Source organism: Falco cherrug, chromosome 2 (genome assembly GCF_023634085.1).
Source record: "Falco cherrug isolate bFalChe1 chromosome 2, bFalChe1.pri, whole genome shotgun sequence".
NCBI classification, from domain to species: Eukaryota; Metazoa; Chordata; class Aves; order Falconiformes; family Falconidae; genus Falco; species Falco cherrug.
In genome coordinates, this window is record NC_073698.1 from 4,638,693 (window position 1) to 4,659,398 (window position 20,706).

A 20,706-nucleotide genomic window follows, 5' to 3' on the forward strand; every position below is an offset into this window, starting at 1 on the left:
TGCCGAGCCGCGCCGCCACTATCCCACAATGCAACGGCGGGACGAGGAGAGGAGGGGAGGGGGCGGCAGCTAGAGCGGCGCAGGCCGACTCCCCTCCGCCTCGTGCGGCCAGGGGAATGAAAACAAGGCGGAGCAGCGGTTGGGCTGGGCGGGGCGATCTATGTGGAGGCGGGGACAGGCCGCTGGCCTGGCCAATCGGAACGGGCCGGGGGGCGGGGCCGACAGGTATCTCTGGCCAATGAGCGGGCAGCGGGACGTTCCACCCCCCTCCCCTCGGCGGGATTGGGGGAGATTGCGACCGGCGGGGCAGGGGTCGCGCGCTCGGCGGTGAGTGCGGGCGCGTAACGGCTGTAACGGATGGGCCGTAACGGATCACCTCAGCGGGGGGGGGGGGGCGGCTCGGACCCTGGCCCGAGCCCTGCGGGCAGGGGGTGCTCCGCAGAACGGGCCGCTGCCCGCCCGGTGGGGCGGGAAGGGGGGGGGGAGGGGTGGTGGCAGTGGCGAGGTGTGGGGCCGCCTCACGTAAGGCCTGGCCTCGGCGGGGGGGGGAGGGGGTTCAAGGGCTGTGCCCCAAGCACCCAGGCTCCTGGCCGTGTGTGTCCCCCCATGCTTGTCTCGGGTCTCTGTGCTTCTCTCCCTCCCCACCCCCTCGTTTTCAACGGGCTGCTCTCCCCCTTTTACCGGCATCCCTCCCCCAGTAACTCCCCTGCAGGCTCCCCAGCAAAATCTGCTTCCCGACTTCCCGGAAAAAGGTTTTCCGACTTCAACTTGACACCTGCCCCCTCCCTATTTAATAATCAGCTTATTAATTATTATTAGAATTGATATAATATTATTTAGTTAAAATTAATTGATATTATTTATTAAATAATAATTTAATAAATCAGCTTCCCGACTGCCCGGAAAAGGTTTTCCTACTTCAGCTTGACACCTGCCCCCAGTTTAACCATGCCCAGGCCCTCCTGCTGGCCTTTCCGCTGCCCGGGTTTAACCGGGACCTGCTCTCCTGGCAGCTGTGCCACTGCTGAAGCTCGCCCACCTTCGCCCACTGACCCCGCTCCCGCGTGGTGCTGGGGGCAGCCTCATCCTTTGATGCCTTACAGGAGTTGTTCTGCCTGCAACTTGACGTATGCCCGTTTACACTTTCACCTTTATCCTCTTTGATCGCAGGTTGGTCCTTGGATTTTATGAAACTTTCTTTCCTTTCGCAGTCCCTCAATAAAATACCCTTTGGTGCACTGTTCTGTCTGTTGCTGGTGGGTGCTACTCTGAAATAACGTTTACCTTCACAGAAGACAAGTGTGCTGGCAGCTTTAAAAACCACATGCTTGCCTGACTGCACAAGTATCTTCAGTTTCCTTCTCAGCTGTTTTTTTCTTCTGCCATCCTTGGCCACAGCTTCATTTCTTTCTTTCAGTATAGTCTCCTTGCATAAACTTGTATTTTCCGACCTTTTAAGCTTTTCTGCTTCCTTTATTTCCTACATTTTTAAACTCTCATAACTCTGCTTATAGATTCTTGAACCGTTTCTCCTCCTCGTCTCTTTGTGTTTGGACTACTGCGATTTACAGAAATTTTCAGTTATACTTCTGAGTTTTATATTTCATGGTCTCTTGATCTTAAGCAGTACTCTATTTTTGGTACTGTACATCTGTCATAGTGAATAGTTAAACAACTCATTTGTTGGCAAACTACTTTCCTACTCCTTGCCGATTAGTGATCGGACCATGCCCTGCATCAGGAACGTCCAAAGTTCCTGTTAAAAAGTTCATTCTTAATCCAATATAAGATACTCTTATTAATTCGAATGACCTTACTGATATTCTCTGGCAGTATTGCAGGTAATAGTTTTAGATTACGAATTTTTTATGTATGGCTTTAAAGTTTTGTTTCTTCATTTCTGCTATTTACTTATTTTTGTGCTGCTTGGAAAAGATCACATGGAACACTTGCTCTCCCATTTCCAGTTTGTGCCCGTTTGATTGTACGGTCCCAGCCTTGTAATACTATTTGATTGGGAAAGCTGATATTCCTTATCATTTTATTGTTTGTTCACCTCTGTCTAACCTCCAGTTCTAATTCTGCAATTACTCTCAAAACTAGTACAGGCAAAAATCATTTTCATTCTTCAGAGCCAGGTTCTGGGTGGTTTATTCAGCCTTTACTCTCTGGTTGATGGGTGATTTCTTTCTGTTGGGACTACTGCTGGTTATTGCTTCTGCTATAATCTCCCTTCAAGCAGATTTCTGGAAAAATAGTCTTAACAGGCCTTCGTTTGAATCCATTGCAGTGCAGATGTGTAATGAGAGAATCTAGAATACATGAATCCAAGCAAGTTTTACTCCCCCGTAGCTGCTTGCCTGGCTTCCTGTTTGGCAGGGCACATGTGCCACTAACTTCACAAAGGAACAAGAAAGAAAAGAATCGCCCTGCTATTCAGTGGAAGAAGCACCCCTGGCAGACTCAGTCCTGTGCTGAATCCAAAGTAACGCTCTTTTTACTTAATGCGACATTCGGAGCGGGATACTGAGATCCCCTCCTGGCAATCTGAGGAGAGCATGCCCTGTCTGGCCATACCATGATTTGCTGTAGCACGTGCAAGACAGGGAGAGAGGCTTCCAGGACTGGAAGCCTGGTAGTCCAAAGATTTCTCTTTTGTGAGGGCTCTTTCATTTGTGCCACCAGGGTTCCTATGATTGATTGATTTCCCCCCCCCCCCCCCCCCCCCCCCCCCCCAATGAATGAATTTGAATGGTTAAAAAGTAAAGGATGAGAAACTACATATCAGGAAGGATCTGCCACTCAGGTATTGCGGAACATCCAGGAGCAGAGCTCTTCTTATGGCTGAAACAACCAGTTTTCTTTGCAATGCAGATTTCAGACCATCTCCTGAACTGGAAGGGCAGAAAGGTGGCTTTACCCTTGAGACGTGTCAGTTGACTGCCACGCTAGCCTAATGCATTTCCAGGGTATCGCCCTGCGATTCCCCTCGCTCTCTTGTCGTCTACTGCCAGTACCACACCAGCAATCAGATTGCAGTAACGTGGAGGACTGTGAAGAGGGTGGAAGCTTTCACTGTGTAGTGAGGCAGTGTCCCTGCCCTGCTGATGCCCAGCTGTGATTGTGATAGCAGATCTAAAATTACTGCAGTTAGTACCAAAAAGTGCTGATAAGGCCTCAGCTGGAGCGCTCTGTCTAGTTCTAGGCAGTAGACATCAAGGAAAGATGTGTACTAATTGTTGGTTGCTGGGGGGGGGCGGGGAAGGACAAAAGCAGAGATGCAGAAAGCATAACTGAAGGGAAGTATATTTGATCTAAAAAGAAAGGAAAAAAAGATTGGGACTTAAGTCCTCAGGAAAACAAAAGATGGTGGAAAAGGCAAAGATTAAGCTGTTGTCCTTGTCCACAACAGAAAGGATTAGAAATAATGAGTTTAATTCTAAACAATGAACACTGGGGTCAAACATTAGAAAAGATACTATTTGGGTGTTTAACTGTCCTGAGACATGATGGGAGCCTTGGCCTCTGTAAGGAGTGATGAGGGAAAGAAGGCTTCACACCTTCAGCTCTCTGAAAGTCTTGTTTGCTATAGCAATAATGGCATTGCCATTGTTTTCTTCATGGATTTTCTTCTGGGTTGGTTTGTTTGGGATTTTTTTTTAACCTCATTTACCACGTTAATGAAGTGGCCAAAGAAACCATGTTTCTCTCCGACATTTTGGGAAATAATCATCATCTTCATTGTACGTTTTGGGGAGAAAATTAAAACCCAGATGTGAGAGGATATTCTGGGACCTGATGATCCCTGTTGATGGTTTTAAAAGTTGTGCACCCAATACTAGTCTAGATTTAGCATGTAAAATGATTTGCCCTAAATCCTGCACAAGATCCCCAAGAGGACTGGTAATTCAACAAATCTGCTGATCCTCAGTTCACTTCTGTTGTCACAAAATCACGTGGATAAAATCTGTAATAGAGTTTCCTTCCCAGCTCCTTGGGGCAAGGATGGAATTTTCTGTTTTTATTAATGTGCTGCATATGTTAGCCTGATGTTATGTATTAAATATCCTTTTTCCAGACTTTGGTTCAACTTTGTGATGTCTTCCCCTGAAATTGCTTCCCTTTCTTGGGGTCAGATGAAGGTGAAAGGCTGCTCTACAACATATAAGGACTGCAAAGTATGGCCAGGAGGGAGCCGAACCTGGGATTGGCGAGAAACTGGGACTAACGTAAGTTTGCTCTTTACTATCCATCCTGCATTTTACACGGGACTCTGAGGATGGTCCAGGTTAAAGTTCCAGCCAGAAATTCAGCGAGCTGCCTTTTGCTTTCATCGAGGCGTTTTACTTTTCCCGGGAAAGGATTCGGTGTATGTTTCAGTACCGAGTGTGCGGAGAGGGGACTGCAGACATGCAGCAGATACCCTGACCAGACTTCTCTCACACACAGTTGGAGCTCTCAAACAGCATTCTGCATTTGATTAAGAGTGCCATTGTCTTAACATACTGGTAACAATCTCTTTTTAGGTTGTGTACACAAAAGTTGTCTTGAGTGAGATAGGAAAAGAAATTATGGGCAGTAAAATCCACAGTGACTAACCTTATGTGTTTGGAAGACAACAAAGCATGTGGTTTAGTTTATATCCTTTTCCTTGGGGTCTCTTATACTTATATCAGAGGAAAAATATGCAGATACAGTGTCATATGCGCTAGTTTTTTGGTGAAAAACTCACAATCTGGCTAACCATGCAGTGTCTTCTTTTGGTAGCCATATACTGAGTGCTTGCCCTCACAATTTCTAAACTTTATCTGTAAATGCTATCAGAATTATATAAATGTGCATGGAACAGTACTGACATTCCAGATTTAGAAGCAGTACAATGTCTGTTGCATTAGGAACTTGGTGGTGATAATTGTCCCCATATTAGGGCTTGCGTGAGGATAGCTGGAAAAAAATTCCATGCTTTCGAAGCAAAAGTTAAAAGCACAAAGCAACTATGTACTGATCCGGCCTTAGACACAGCACCACCTGCACTGTATCCACGCAGAGGGTACAGCTCTGTTGAATTAATTTTGACGCAATTGAAGGGCAGAACCTTTGGTTTTGGAACTTCATTTGTAACCTTTGGGGGAGCAGAACTTTTTTAACCTTTCAGAGTTCGGTTTATGCAACGTATACAACACCAAGAGAAAGGAAGTGCCTTCAGGTAAAGATCTCTGTACCTTGCAGAGAGAACGATAGCTGTGCATATAACCTTTGTAATATTTCATTTATGGTCTGATTATTAAAAGTGCATTTTTCACTGGCTGTTCAGAGGGGTGGGATGTGTGGTGACAGTCGCTTTTTGTTTGTTTGACAATCTTGTTTTCCTGTTTTATATGCACATGTGACTGGGAAGCAGGACAGAGATGGTGGGTGAAAAGTTCCCAACTAGTTCCCAGCTCAATCACATTTTGTTACTCATTCCGACCACTTGAAAAGTTTGGTTTCAAATTATAACCTACTAACACTTAGGAGAGACCGCTTTCTTTTTAAAGTTTATAACAAGGGATATCTTCAGGTGAGAGGCACAAGTTTTAAGTCCATAAAAGTCTTCAGAGGAGTCCTCTGAATGAAACAAGAAAGAATGAGTCTATGTTAAATTAAAATTGGAGGAGAAAAAAACAGAAAAATTGGGTTATTTGGAGAGGTAGGTTTTCTGGCATCCTTTTTATATAATCAGGAAGTAAAAAAATGCCTATTTAGATTTTGCCTTATAGAAGTCACTTCTAAAGCTCCGTCTTTAGGCCAGTTCTACCCTTGCAGCTATGAGGAGTCAGGTGGTTTAAAAATGAAAAGCAAGCAACAAATATGAGAACTGAACTAAGCTTTTCTAGACTGCATCTCCAACTTTGAAGAACTGCAAAAATGTTAATCCGGTTAGCACTGGAAATAGTGGGATTCACCAGGTGCATTTTTTGCGCATTTCTTTGCGGTAGATAGTGTGCCTACTTTCTCTGAGCATGTTTTTCCTGGGGATAGGTGGAGCCAAAGTTTGGGAAACAAGCCGTGCTGGCCGTGCCCCACACTCCAGTTGGAAATAATTGCTTCCTTTCCTTCTCTGCTATCAGACTGCTGTCTAGTATGTAATTCTTCCATCGGGAAAATTGTATAACTGGCTCTGCAAGGTTCTGTAACTAAGCACTAATAGTTCTTACGACCTTAACCCTTGGGGATGAAAGGCAGCCTCCCGGGCTGGCCGCATTTCAGTGCCATCTGCTAATGGGAGAAAAGGAGTCCTGAAATGAAGGCCAGGGAACACAACAGGCAAGAAGTCCTGCTGCCCTTCCTCTTTCCCTCCAGCTGTCAAATCAGCAACGGTACAGTTCTGTCACGTCACATGTTTCCTTTAATGGCACTGGTTTCCTACAAAACATATAGAAGCCCTGGCATCAGTGTGTCTTGGTGTAACCAAAGAAAATCCTTGTGTTCCATGGCTTCAAGGTCTCAGTGTCTTACCATGACAGCAAACCTTCCCCACCGATCTGATTATTGTAATTGCAGTAAAACGTAACTGTTCTTTTTGTCTGAGTCTACTTCAAAAAACCTCAAAGGAAGATCATTATTTATTCAGTCATAAGCACGTACCTGCAATCATTTGGTCTGAGAAAGGTCTGCATATTGAAGTGACCTCTGCATTCTAGGTGTGGAATCAGGTGTAAATGGAAAAAGGGGAGCACAGCTTCTAGCCCTGCCAGCCCAAAGGGGCAACTGTGTCTTGGGGCACAGCAAGCCCAGGCAGCCGGTGGAGGTGGAGGGAGGTGATTGTCCCAGTCAGCACAGTGCTGGTGTGGCCCCACCTCCAGTACTGTGTGCAGTCTTGGGCACCTCAATACAAGAAGGACGTCAAAATAATGGGAGTGTGTCCAGAGGATGGTGGCTAAGACGGTGAAAGGCCTTGAGGGCAAGACTTAGGAGGAGTGGCTGAGGTCACTTGGTTTGTTCAGCTTGGAGAAGAGAAGGCTGAGCGGGGACCTCATCACAGCCTACACCTTAAGAGGAGCAGTGGAGGGGGACGTGATGATCTCTCTCTGGTGACCAGCAGTAAGATGCGAGGCAATGGAGTGAAGCTGAGTCAGGGGAAGTTCACACTGGACATTATGGAAAGGTTCTTCACTGAGAGGTCACAGGAACAGGCTCCTCAGGGAAGTGGTCACAGCACCAAGCCTGTACGAGTTCGAGGAGCGTCTCGATGATGCTCTCGGTCATATGTTTAAGTTTTTAGGTAGTCCTGCGAGGAGCAGGGAGTTGGCCTCGATGGTCCCTATAGGTCCCTTCCAACTTGAGAGATTCTGTGATCTATAAACTTGGAGAACCATAAAGGTCAACTGTCTCTGTTGCTGAAATTCCAGATACCAGCCAGGCTAAGGCCTTGCTTGGGGAATAAGTTTAATCCAGTCGTTGGAAGTTGCACTCTGCTGTGGAAGGTTTTTATCACCTGCAACTTCAGGAACTCAGGTGTTTGTTTCAGCTTGAGAAGCCTTGCTTCTGTTCTGCAAGCCGAAACATGGCGAGGGCTGAGAAGAGAACTCTTGGTGCCATGTGTGAGGCTGCAGCATCAGCTGCTGAAGACTTGGGCAGGGGAAAAAGAATAGCAGAGGACCCAAGGACATCAAAGAGAAAAGCTGACTAACTAATGGAACAACAGAAGCCAGTTGTTAAGCTGGTGCTTTGACGTTAAGTCATTGAAAGTATGTAGTATTTTCAGGAAGTATAGGGGATAAACCATAAATATAACATACTCCAGAAGTCTGCCATGGCAATTCCCACTTCATGTGAGAAACTCATCTTAGTCCTCTAAAAGAACTTGAGAGTCTTACCAAAAAAGGAGTGTGTGTGTGTGATAATATTTATGGTTTAAAAAAAATGCTCACCAAAGAGGGGCAAAATTCTAACCACAGGTTGTACAGTACCTTGTTCTTGGCTATACAGAGATAAATAGAAACCGAATCCACAAGGAGAATTAGTCTTACATAATGTTCCATATTAACATTACAGGTGTATTTATGGACTCATATGTTTAAAGCATATTAGTAGTAAATGGGTGCACTTTAAAAAACTCATAATCAGGATGCTGTTAAAGCTCTTTTTTTTCTTTGAGGAGTTAGGTTTCAAGTATTTCTTTCTCAAGATTTATAATACTGCAGAAATTGAAACTGTTAACTGAAATGAAGCTAACCGATAAGTTTCAGTCCTCTTTGGCAAATGAAATCTGCAAAGTAAACAAGAATTTAATCATTTTAATTATTTGAGGAGCTCTTTGTAATTAAAGCGAGTAAACTTTGGCTTGCCACAGTCTTTATTACAGAAAGAATTTGTTCATTTGAAACCGAAGAGCAGCATGTTGCAATTTATTGATTTCACTTTAACTTCTAATATTTATGAAATGCTGGTTGTTAGACATAAATGTTTTAGAAATGTGTAATGCATCTTTTTTATTTTTAACTGTTTAATAAGGAATTATAATATTACCAGCAATTGATTATCATCCTTCATCTGCATACAAAATACCTCGTTTTAATTACCAATGTTATCTACTCTGTGTGTGCAGGACAGAGGGTTGTGTTATGTTTTGGTACTGCTAATTTACCTTGCTACTCTGCGGACAGTTTCAGAACATATAGATGAAGCTTTCCTGGTTGATGCTGTCAGTACACAGACTGTTTTATTTTCCTCCCCTGACACTCAGCATTCTCCAGGAGTGCAGCCAGCTGACCTTGAAGAAGTTGTCAAGAAGGGTGTTAAAACTGTGGTGATTGGTCGTGGCATGAGCGAGGCTTTGCAGGTAGGTTTTTTGTTCTGCGTGAAACATAAACCAGAGCTGTTTGTTTTCTCTCTCCCTCTGATTAAGGGAGAAAAAATAAAATATCTACGATGCTTTACTAAAAGGGAGAAAATTCAGGACACTGAATTACCATGACTGAGCTCCTGCCAGGAGTCCCTCTCTTCCTGAAAGAAACATCATTTGAGCCCCTTTGTATTAGCGTCAATGTCAAGCAGTAAACAGGTTTGTGTTCTGCTACAGGAGCAATTTAAACACGGAGCATTTTTGACAATGTCATTAGTCCCCTGCCTGCGCCCGCCCCCCCCCCCCCCCCGAATTGGTTATGAACTAGCTCTCTAGCCTGCTGTAAAGACTTTGATAATTAGGCTTTTTTGTTACTAATGTTGGCAGGGTGTCACTTCAGCAGATAAACTAGCTACAGAAGGCTCAGAAGCGCTGGGCTTTACTTCACGAGAAGCAATTATTTAGCTTTTTGATGAGGTAACACCTTACTTAGATTAATTCCCTTTAGCTCCAGTTCTATTTATTTGTGTAAGAAAGGGCTGCATTTAGGAGGCGTGTAGATAAAACTAGCTTTGTGGAAGAGAAAAAATTTAAATCAATCTTAGAAATATCTGGGCATATTATCAGTTACTGAAGCGCATCTGCTAACAAACGGCATCAGTACCTGTTTTTCCTCAAGCCTTCCAGTGTGAGGGGAAAAAAATCTAATACTTGCTCTTCCCATTTCCTTTTCTCTTCTGAGGTTCCACCATCTACTGTGGACTATCTGAAGAAAAATGGGATTGACGTGTTGGTCTTGCAAACAGAGAAGGCTGTGCAAGAGTACAATGCCCTGGCTGCTCAGGGTGTCAAAGTGGGGGGAGTCTTCCATTCAACCTGCTGAAGCCCTACAGCTCATTCCGCCTGCCTCCACCGCTGCCAAATCAGACACTCCTCCCCACTGAGTCAAATTACAGTCGGCAGCGTGGGGACTTACGTGCCAAGGCATTTGCGCGCTGACAATCTAAAATGCAAGGACAGTTTATTAGTTCAGGGTTTAAGCAAACAGAGTCCTCGCAAAAGGGGCCTGTTAATGAAATTAATTATAGAACCATTTCCATACATTCTTCAGGTTGACTTAATCTTCCTTTGAAGACTGTACGTATTCTGGTTACTTAACTTTTCACCTGTTGGCTATATTAAGATACTAGGTTTTAAATACTTTATTAGGAAATGGCCCAAAATTACAGTATTGGCTGTTGGAATGGAGCCATAAGGTAGCTGATGAGTAAAATCAAGTGGTAGATACGAAGCGGGGGTAAAGAAGCACTTTACCATTGTTGTATAAATAAATAAGTTAAAAATAAAATACATTAAAAGCCAAACCCAGATCATACAACTTTGCCTCCTGCTGGCAGCTTCAGTCAGCATATTGACTAATCCAAGAACACGTAATTTTGCACTTTTAAAGTTTACATTGAACCTGGAAAAAGGAAAAAAAAAACTACAGGGAGTAAACCCAACATCTGGGCCTTAAAGAGCTTTCCTGTGAATTATGCCGATCGACTTGTGCAATACACATCTATTCAAAAGTTTCTACGTGCTGAAAATCATCAGATTTGTCACAAAACCGGAGTTTGCAACATAAAATTGTTGATCTTTAGGAAATCAGTCTAAATTGCTGCTAGCAAGGTGCTGATAGCAAGCTGGGGATGGATGTGAGAATCCTTACCGGTCATTATCCGATGATTTAAACATTGTGCCAACAAGTGTATCATTACACTGAAAGTTTAAAAGATCTCTTAGTTACTCTTCTTTGTGGGCTTCTATTAATATTACCAGTTACAAGTTACCTACTGTAGATGTATTTATTTTTCCCCTGCCAGGCTCACTAATTCTTGAGCTGTGCATATTAAGCCTGTGTGTATTAATGAAATACAAAGATGATGCTGTAAAAGCCCTGAGGCACTCAGAGCTATCCAAGTAGTAGCAGAGAGGCTTAGATTGGTATGAGAATGCAATGATTTTCCCAAGACCCAAGAATAACCTTTTACAAAATACTATTTCTGTTTATTTGCTCTAGGAATCATTTAAAACTTTCTATCTGATAAAATACAGTGTGGTGTGAAAGCAAAGGGAAAGTGAGTACTTGGAAGTTTTATCTTGAATCTAATTACAGCAATATTTTCTAATAGCGTGGCTGTATTTGAGGCAACAGAAACAAGCAAGAACCGCCTTTCCAGCTGCATCCCTGGTTCTGTGACACAGCAGCTGGTGTAACGCGCCTCGCAACTGCTGTGACATGTATCTGAGTAACTTGCATGGTGTGAAGTAGAAGGTGAAGTGCTGACCCAGAAGGCTGTAGTCATCCCAAGGGGATGCCAGCAGAACCAGTTCCTACTCATCTGCAGAGTGTGACGACTTTTTGCATTAAATGTTGTTACCTTATAATGGAAGTGGTTTGACTCTCCTGATCGCAGTCATACATTTGCGTTATTTCATCAGCTTTGGGGCCTTAGGAAGAGACTTTGTAAGGCTTTTACTGAGACGACAGCTCCAGGTTTTTTTAAGCACTGCAGTATGCACGTTACTGTTAGGAGAAGTTGAGGAAACACCTGATCTTTTACCTCGCATTTTTTTCTTTTTTAAAAAAATATTTTCATATTAATGTGGTACCTTAATGATGAAGCCACATTCAACAAAACTGCTCAGCCCAGGCATTTGAGGAAAATGCCTGGCTACGTAGCTGGTGCTGTGTGTCCTCCCGAAAAGCATGAGAGGAGCGCAGCCCGCGTAGCTTTGCCAGGTGACTTTCAGAGGTGTGCCTTGCCCAGCTTTGTGCTGCAGCCTCTTAATTGTTGTTCCTTTCATTTGGCAACCGGTAGGATGCAGAAGATTCCACTTCCAAAAAGAGGGAGCTGCAGCATGCAAAGCGGATTTCTCTTTTTAAAGGCAAACTGCTATGTTTCATCACCGTCGGTGTGAAATTTCAGTATCGACAAGGAGATTGTCTGCTGCAAGTCTTTTCCATCCGTATCTTCTATTCCTGCTCTTGTCACAGCTTCCTGAGTCAGCTTTGTCGGTTCCCACAAAAGCGCCTGCTCTACTTGGGCTGCTCCAGTCCCTGAAAGCCCAATTTCCTCTTTGGTGCCTGAAATTGCTTTGCTACATGATGGAAACAGCTGGGACTGATTCATCAAAAAATGCAACCAGAGCTCAAAACCAGTATCTTTATTAAATCGCCGCTTTCAGCTAGAGCCATAAATAATTCGTTAAAATTATGGGCTCCTTGCCCAAATCGTGGGAACACACTTTTACAGGGCAGGATTTCTCACATATACCACTTCTCTGCCTCCCACCAGGAAAACGATCTCCCACCCTGACATTCTCATTAAAGCAGAGCTGCGGCTGGGCTGGGTGCCAGGAAGATCCCACCCCAGCTGCTCTGCTGCCGAGCGGGACGGTCCCCAGCCCTTATCTTTGTGAAGCAGCATGCGCGAGCTGGCAGCCGGGAGAAACGGCTGTAAAAAGGCTCGCAGACACACCGAGCGCAACACAACCCGCATTTTTGAAGGGGCATCAGGCAGCGTTTGTGCAAAGCGTAGCACGTACCAGCCTTCAGACTTTATTTTGAAGGCCCGCTAATATTGTCTTAGCCAACTGGAAAATAAAAATAACAGCCTGCTCCCACATTCCTGGTGCCTGCTACTAAGAATAAATGGGAAGATACGAGTGAAATAAGATGAAAATAGCGATTGCGTCTCTGACTTGGTCAAAAGATTTGAGAAGTCAGGCAAGCAAGGCAGGAATCCAGAGGAAACCCATCTCTGTCAGCTGGAACCCAAGGCGATGGCGTATGGTCCTGATTTAAGTGCGTGCCCCATTCTTGCGTCTTGCCAAGAACTTTGTACTTTTTGCAGCGAGTGTGCCCGCCTGCTTCGTTTTGCTATACTTTTTAAAATAAGATATGTGAAAGCCACACCGGGTTTGAGTTAGTATCCCATAAGGTTCAACTTTGTTCCAAATACATTTATGCATTGTTTTAAGAGTTCTTGACTTGATAATTGCATTATTTGTTTGCAAAGTTCTAAGAATTTGCCTAATGAATTTCAATGGACTTCAGCAATCTGATCATGAATTTCCTATTAAAAAGCATTCAGAGCTAGGCTTCCCCCCCACCCCCAGATGCTGTATGTAATTAAATCTGCAATTAACAGTAAACAGGACAACGCATTTTCAAACCACTAAGCTATACCCCTTTCACACGAGTTCAGCCTTTTCTCTGCCAGATTCTTGCCCCTCTTCCCTTGCGTCTAATTAGGAGGTAAAACGCAGAGGTGAGGGGTGTTTGATCATTACTCACTTTGAGGAGATTATTTGCCCTTGCTTCTAGATCACTCAGTCTCCCTGTGGCTGCAGCTCTGTACTGGCACCGTGTTCCTACACTTGGAAATGTTGGAGAGGACAGGATCTCCCCATACTTGGGCGATTGTGACCTGAAGTGCCTTGTTCCCTCTTCAGCAGAATTAAAAGATGCAAATTATCTTTGTGCATGAGTGCAGCCCTTTGTTTTGCTTTTCATTCTGAGATCAATCATCTTTTAGGCTATTGCAGTACAGAAGTCCAACAATCCTCCAAAATTCAAGGACAACGGGTGAGCGGGTGGAGGCAATTCTGAGATGACACGAAGCCCTGGAGCTCCACAGAGCACGAACTCCAGTGTTTTTGAGAGCAGAAAAGCCTAAATGCCTCAAACCTGGGGATGGGATGGAAAAGTCAACATCTAGATTTTAAAAAATGGAAAAAAATTAGATTACACAAATTTCCTTTCAGATTTCCCATATGTTGGAACATGGTGTGAAAATGCATCTTTTAAAGAGAAAGTAAGCTAAAATACACTGGAGATCAAGGCATAAGCAGCTTTAAAAAAAAAACCAAAACAACAAACCACAACCGAAAAATAACAAAACAAAAGCAAACCTACTGAGTAAGAAGGGAAGGGGCAGCAGCAATAGGGTGGTAGCGTGCTGCACAGAAAGACCTGCTACAACACAACGTATTTGTAAGGGATGTTTTACTAGGGCCTGTAGGGATAGGACATGGGGCAACTGTTTTGAATGGAAAGAGAGTGGGTTTAGATTGGACCTAAGGAAGAAATTCTTTACCATGAGAGTGGCCCAGGCTGCCCAGAGCAGCTGTGGGTGCCCCATCCCTGGCAGGGCTCAAGGCCAGGCTGGACGGGGCTGGGAGCAGCCTGGGCTGGGGGGAGGGGGCCCTGCCCCTGGCCAGGGTGGGAGTGGGTGGTCTGGAAGGTCCCTTCCAACTCACATTGTTCTGTGATTTTATGTTTGCAAGACTGCTTCAAACTAGGAATCAGAGGAAAAACTACAGGATGACATCAAGAAAAGCCAACTATTGGAATAATTCCATTAGGAGACTGGGAACATTCACAGCAGTCTTACATTTACAAGTGGTTTTAGACATCTTGAAATCACAGATTAAGAACTTTTCTGTAGCCCTTCAAAGTCTGATTCTTGGTGGCAAGTGATCTTTGCCTGCTATGTCATATAAAGGAGCTCAAGCATAGCACAAGGGGAGCAAAATAATATAAATTTGTTCCAGTGCAGCGCTCAAAGAAAGATGCCAATATTTTGATACTGAAAGTGGGGGTGGGAATTATGGCCAGAACAGAATAGCTGTTTGGTCATCTGTGGCCTGGGAACAAACAATAAATCACAACTCAAATACTAAGTTATGCTCAAATACTCAGAGCAGCCCAACTGCGCTGAGGAAAGGCAGAGCTGATGCCAGACAGCTGGCTCATGCCAGGCCCCGGGGGCGTTATCTGCAGGCCTGGGAGGAGCACAAAAGCTTGGCTGTGCTGCCCGTCGCTACCGCCCTGCGCCGAAAAGGGCGGCAGGCAGGGCTGTGCCTATCACAGCATCAGTCGTGGCCGGGAGCGTAGGGACACCATGGACATGAACGTCTTTATCGGGATGACAAAATGCAGAAATAGGGGTGAAATGTAAAATTGAAAGGGGCGGGGGGGGAGTCTGTAATGAGCTCACGCAACTCATCAATTATCTGCCCGGACACAGCTTCATAATAAGAGATGTCCGTCAACCCTGTCCACTGGGAACTGCACTGAGGATGCCAAAGAGGAATCGGATGGTAACACACGTGCAAGAAGTTGTCAACGCAGTGCCCTAAAGGCGAAATACCAAAAAACACCTTTGTAAGAGCAGCTGCACTAAGAAAGGATATTTAATTCAAGAATAACTAAAGCAGCTAAATAGTTTTATGGTTATGAGTCTTTGGCCCACAACATGTCGGTGCCAAAATATTTTTAAGTAATTAAAATAGTCACAAAAAACCCAAAATATAAATAATTTTAAAAGTCACAAAAAACTTGCAGTAATCCCTTCTTAGCCTAGGACTGCACAGACACACATGTTCACTCATGAAATACAGGAAGCAAAATTAGCACAAGTTTTCCAATTTTATTGTAGGAAAGCACACGAGGGGTTATTATTTACGTTGATCTCTGTACAACTGGAAAATATTTCTTCACTGCTTCATTTACTTGCTTAAAATACACCTTTTTTAACAATTGCTTGATGGACACAGGTAACGCTTGGCTGCTGCACTATAAAGTTTCTCACATTAAGTGCTCCTAGAAAATCCTACCAAAGGATTGCCACAAATTGTAGGAAGTTCCTCAGTCCGCTGAAGCCTTGCATACAGGAGCGATGCACAGGCATTTTACAACAGGAATGCCGAAGGATCTCGTTTTTAGAAAGTTCTTGTCCCTCCGTATTCCCTGCGTACCTCCTTAGGGGAACACGGACAAGCTGCCTGACTTCTGCTTAATCAAGAGCATCTTTGGCTACTTCAGCTGATCAGAAACGAGTTCTGACTGCCAAAACCGCTGCCGAACCGGAACACTGAACAGATTTTCTCATCCCAGTAAGATTGGTTCAGGCCAAGATCCCCACACGGAAACAGATTCCCTAAAACTCTGTGGGATGGAGTTAGTAATTTTCCAACCCATGGTATTTAATCGCATTGTTCATAAAGACATACAAATGTGCAACCCAAAGAGCTGGATCACAATTCAGAAATTAATGTTTGACTCCATTTTACGTAAACAAAAGTAGTAACGTACTGTTTTGTGGCTGTAACTCAATTAAACTCCATGTCCTGCTAACTGAAGTTCTGCTGCTTGCACCAGCAGTTCCTCCTCTCCCCACACCGCAACACGAACAACCTGTGCCCTCCCCAGAATTACTAGCTTCAGTACAGCTGTAGAGGATGTAAAATATAAAATAGCTCAGGATTTAGCCTATGGCAATTGGCAATTTCACTTTGAGGTGCAGTTCCTACACAAGAAAAGCACTTTAGAATATTTTCTTTTTTTACTAAGAATTTAAGTATCAATGCACAAATGCAAGTTTTCAACATTCAAAACCAATAAACCCCCAAAACCCACAACAAACCCACCCCAACAAACCCCCATAAAACCCCTGAACTCCTCAGCATTGTTTCAGAGTACTGTAAAAAAAATGTTGATTTATGTGCCTAAGCATTTACATAGTAAATACCTTAGTAAATACCTAGCAGAAAACCTAGAGGCCTTGAAAAGAAACTTTTGATTAAAAACTGAAGATACAGCCCAATGAAATTATGAGAATGCTGACTAAGAACTGTCTTGATCTTGTTGATTCAATATAGAATCACGTGCATTTTCTGGAAACTACTCTCAGTTGGCTGAATAACTCCTGTATTGGTCTTTCTGCTTCTTAACAGCAGACCAATGGTTCTTCAGCAGCTTTATTTCTACGGTTGACTTTCTTTTACGCAAGTATAAAAGTGTTTCGGTTTGGTTCACTACCTTGGAACACAGCATATCGCTTTCACATAACACAACGACCCCATAAATACATTTCTTTTAGCGACAGACTTCACCGTCTGGCAGGTTTGGGCATTATATAAACTTTGACAGGTTTGCTGAGGGGTATGGTCCCTTCTATGCCGTTTTCAGATTGTGGGAGAGCCTCCAAGCTCTCGCTCCAGGTAGATTTTGGAATTTTAGCAGATGCCTTGCTCCTGTTGGAATTGTAAGCCAGCAGCAACCGCACTTCAATCTGACATGGCTCTGCAGAGAAAAAAACCCAAACAATAACCCAAATGTGACTGGGATCACACAGCGAACAACCAATACTGAATGAAATTTTCTCTCACATATGCTGGGTAAAATACAGAGCCACTCTGGGCTAACCAGAATCCAACGTGGTATTTGAAAATTCAACTTTTTCATTACATTCAGCACAGCAGAATTAAATATGGTTTTAGGGTTCCGTCCCACCCTTGTCATCACTTAAAATGAGAATCTCAACGACTAACTTACAAATAGCAACTTTCAAAAATAACTGTTAAAAGTAAATGTAACCAAATAGTAATAAAATCATAAAACCGCCACAGAACTAGCAGGCCTTGCTCCATTTATGGCAAAATTATGTAGATCCAGATGACGTCTGGCAAGACTCACAGCACAGCAGATTACTTGAAGACTCTCTTCTGCTGGAGGATTTTATACCGCTAGACAGCCTTGTCCCCTCTTTCACCACCACAGCAGCTATATCCCAATACTGTCCGTAAGATCATAGGATCACAGAATGGTTTGTGTGGAAGGGAGCTGTACAGACCAGCCAGTCCCACCCCCGGGCAGGGCCCCCTCCCCCCAGCCCAGGCTGCTCCCAGCCCCGTCCAGCCTGGCCTTGAGCCCTGCCAGGGATGGGGCACCCACAGCTGCTCTGGGCAGCCTGGGCCAGCGCCTCGCCGCCCTCACGGGGAAGGGTTTCTTCCTCATGTCCAACCTAAATCTCCCCTCTCTCAGCTTCAAGCCATTCCCCCCTGTCCCACCACTCCCTGCCCTTGCCCAAAGCCCCTCCCCAGCTTTCCTGTCGGCCCCTCCAGGCACTGGGAGCTGCTCTAAGGTCTCCCCGCAGCCTTCTCCTCCCCAGGCTGCACAGCCCCAGCTCTCCCAGCCTGTCCCCACAGCAGAGGGGCTCCAGCCCTCTGACCAGCTCCGTGGCCTCCGACGGGCCCGCTCCAACAGGTCCGTGTCCTTCTGATGCTGAGGACCCCCGAGCTGGACGCAGCGCTGTAGGGGTGTCTCAGCAGAGGGGAGCAGAGGGGCAGAGCCCCCTCCCCCGCCCTGCCGGCCACGCTGCTGGGGATGCAGCCAGGGCACGGGCGGCTTTCTGGGTGTGAGCGCACATTGCCGGGTCATGTCCAGCTTTTCACCCACCAGCACCCCCAAGTCCTTCTCCTCAGGGCTGCTCTCAATCCCTTCTCTGCCCAGCCTGTGTTTGCTACTGGACATGACTCCAACCCACGTGCAGGACCTTGCACTTGGCCTTGTTGAACTTCATGAGGTTTATACTGGCCCACTCCTGAAGCCTGCCAAGGTCCCCCTGGATGGCATCCTGTCCCAGGCGTGTCAGCCGCACCACTCAGCTTGGGGTTATCAGCAAACTCACTGAAGATGCGCTTGATCCCAGCGTCCATGTTGCCAACAAAGATGCTGAACAGCGATGATGATTTCACTTCGTTCTTCTCCCAGTGATCGTAACAAAAATGGGCTTTCGGTCTATACAGTATGACTCTGAGCAGCATGCTGGACTATATCCCCATCAAAATTTTCCTTTCTAGACTGAAAACACCACAATTCCTTTAGGTTTTCCCTATGGACTTGTACTGGTTTTGGCTGGGATACAGTTAATTTTCCTTCCCAGTAGCTCACATGGTGCTATGTTTTGGATTTGTGACTGAAATGGTGTTGGTAACTCTCTAGCTACTGCTGAACAGTGCAGTATTCATGAGTTTTCTCACTTTTGCCCTTCTGATTCTCTTCCCCATCATCCCACCGGGGGCAGGGGGCAGCCACCAGGTGCTTAACTGTACACGTGGGTTAACCCACAGCAGAACCACATTGCTGACACCTAAATGAAACCCACCTCATTTTAAGATGCAACGCCCAGGACTGCAGCAGTTCTCCAGCTGAGATGTCACCAGCACCAGACAGAACACAAGAAATAACCTTTTCCCACAGCCATCCCACAGCTCAGCTAACACCTCCCCGAGACTCACCTGCTCGCCATCCTGTCAACTCTTATTTGTAGCCTGCAGTCACCCCTATCGCTCGTGCCATACACCTCTCGGTGAAGCCGTGCTTTGCGTTTGGGCATTCTCCTCCCTAAGCACACACTTGTTACTGGTCTTCAGTAAGTTCCATTGTCTTGAATTAAGGCGATTTCTCTACTTTCAATTCTGACCCTGTTTCCTGAACCCCTCCCAGCTCAGTGTTCTCCCCACGTTTTATATGCCTAAGTGCTAATTTCAAAGTTAATAGCTAAAATAATGGCTAGGGGAGGCACCAGGACGGGCCATGCTTAAAAACACCCTCCCAGTGAATGCTGTGGAAGCAGAAATAAGAACTTGATTCAGCTCTCTCTGGTACAGGATCAACCTTTAAATCCAGACACTTCCAGGTGTAGAAACAACACCGTTTTTTCTTCTCCAAAACAAAACAAAGATAGTGGGATGAACATGTACACCATGGAAGCGGTATATAAAAAGGAATACGTGAAAGAACATGGTGCTAAACAAAAATCTGTTGGTTAAAAAAAATAAATCATTAAATCCTATCAATAAACTGCTCAGAAAAAAACCCCACACTTTTGAATAAACATGAAGGGATTAAAAGAAAACAGGACAAAGGGAGCTGCGAACAAATACTCTCTGCTTTTGTCGTTTGAAGCCCGCAAACCAATTACTGAAGCGCCTTCATGGGGAAGTGTGAAAGCCAACCGAGCCGGAATGGGGACGGTGGAGCTGCCTATTTCATCAGAGCTAAATGGTGGGGTTTTAGGGTGTTAAAAAGGTGAAAGTTTAATCAGCAGTGAAACTGTACTGTCGAGTACACACAGTTCCAAAGGTTCTCTGCCACGCTCAAATACCTGTCAGATCTAAACCAGTGAGTTACAATGAGTCAGTTTACCGGGACTCCTTGCCATTAAAAGAGGATGCAGATCTGACTCCTACAACTGATACTGCTCTGCACGGAAAGGGGTGAGCTCACCTTGTGTGCATGCTCCTGCGCAAAGGCTCCCAGCGCTGGGAGACTGCAGGTGCAGCCCCCGGCACACAGCAAGCACCATGAGAGCAGCCCCCCTAGAGCCCTGTGGAGCAGCACCGCCCTGTCACCCAAGGAGCGATGTACGTGCTCAGAGGCTGCAAGAACAGAAACCTGAGCAACACAGCAGGCAGCATCAACAGCTGTAGACTCCAGGATCCTCCGAGCCCCCAAGACGGTGGGCACATAGCTCTCATGTGCAGGAGACTGGGATGAAGGAAGACACATTCTTATCTTAGAAAAGTGCAGCAACACAATCACGTAAATCTGTATCATTAATGTTACCTGTCCAGGCTGTGTGCGAGAGGTAAACCTGAGTTATCAGTCTGTGCCTTCCAGGACCAGGATTTCGAAAGTCAGCTGGTTTAGGATGGATTAGCTGTGCTTGTCCATCTGGATACAATACCTGGAGGGGTGGGGGTAGAGAAATAAAAAAAATAATATTTTTTTTTAAAAAAAAAAAAAAAAAGGAGGTAAAACAACTGAATGACAACTGGACAGGGGATTTTCACAGTGTGCATTACTTTGGTGTTTTCTGTTTGAGTTTGGAAGGCAAGGGGGTGTGCTTTATCATGAAGCCAGGAGTCTGGTTGCCCTGGATGTAATGGCCACACACTGGCCAATCAGACCCACAGCACAGGTGGAAAAAAAAAAAACCAACATCAGCTTCTTTCTCCGCATTGTAAACAGAGATTTTAATTCC

General features: G+C 45.0%; 2 protein-coding genes across 11 annotated transcripts in view; one reads left to right on the forward strand and one right to left on the reverse strand.

Annotated features, from left to right (window-relative positions):
• Positions 1-156: 156 nt before the first annotated feature.
• Positions 157-12,854, forward strand: AAMDC (adipogenesis associated Mth938 domain containing). Of its 9 annotated transcripts, none has more exons than XM_055703321.1 (5): positions 309-327; positions 1,171-1,256; positions 4,079-4,229; positions 8,729-8,824; positions 11,692-12,854. In XM_055703321.1, exons 3-5 carry the CDS (start codon positions 4,098-4,100, stop codon positions 11,932-11,934), a joined length of 471 nt encoding a protein of 156 aa, XP_055559296.1. In that variant the 5' UTR covers positions 309-327; positions 1,171-1,256; positions 4,079-4,097; the 3' UTR covers positions 11,935-12,854. The 9 variants fall into 9 exon arrangements, with proteins under 9 accessions (XP_055559291.1, XP_055559292.1, XP_055559296.1 ...); XM_055703319.1 differs by lacking the exon at positions 1,171-1,256 and adding an exon at positions 1,104-1,170 and having other exon boundaries at positions 310-327; XM_055703320.1 differs by lacking the exons at positions 309-327; positions 1,171-1,256 and adding exons at positions 483-1,170; positions 2,291-2,485.
• A 2,432-nt stretch (positions 12,855-15,286) lies between these two features.
• The window catches only part of INTS4 (integrator complex subunit 4), a 39,422-nt gene continuing 34,002 nt past the window's right edge, over positions 15,287-20,706 (reverse strand). For both annotated transcript variants that reach the window (XM_014281323.3, XM_055702051.1), the window contains exons 22-23: positions 20,289-20,409; positions 15,287-16,961 (exon numbers count right to left, since the gene is read on the reverse strand). In XM_014281323.3, coding sequence (XP_014136798.2) covers positions 16,768-16,961; positions 20,289-20,409 — 315 coding nt within the window. In that variant the 3' untranslated portion in view covers positions 15,287-16,767. The remainder of the gene's footprint in view (positions 16,962-20,288; positions 20,410-20,706) is intronic.

Excerpts from the sequence above, each read along its gene's own strand:
- AAMDC (XM_055703316.1), top strand. The coding sequence starts at position 161 with ATGTGGAGGCGGGGACAGGCCGCTGGCCTGGCCAATCGGAACGGGCCG. Across the intron at positions 328-4,078 it reads CAGGGGTCGCGCGCTCGGCG|ACTTTGGTTCAACTTTGTGA; the intron begins GTGAGTGCGGGC and ends TCCTTTTTCCAG. Across the intron at positions 4,230-8,728 it reads GGCGAGAAACTGGGACTAAC|CATTCTCCAGGAGTGCAGCC; the intron begins GTAAGTTTGCTC and ends CCTGACACTCAG.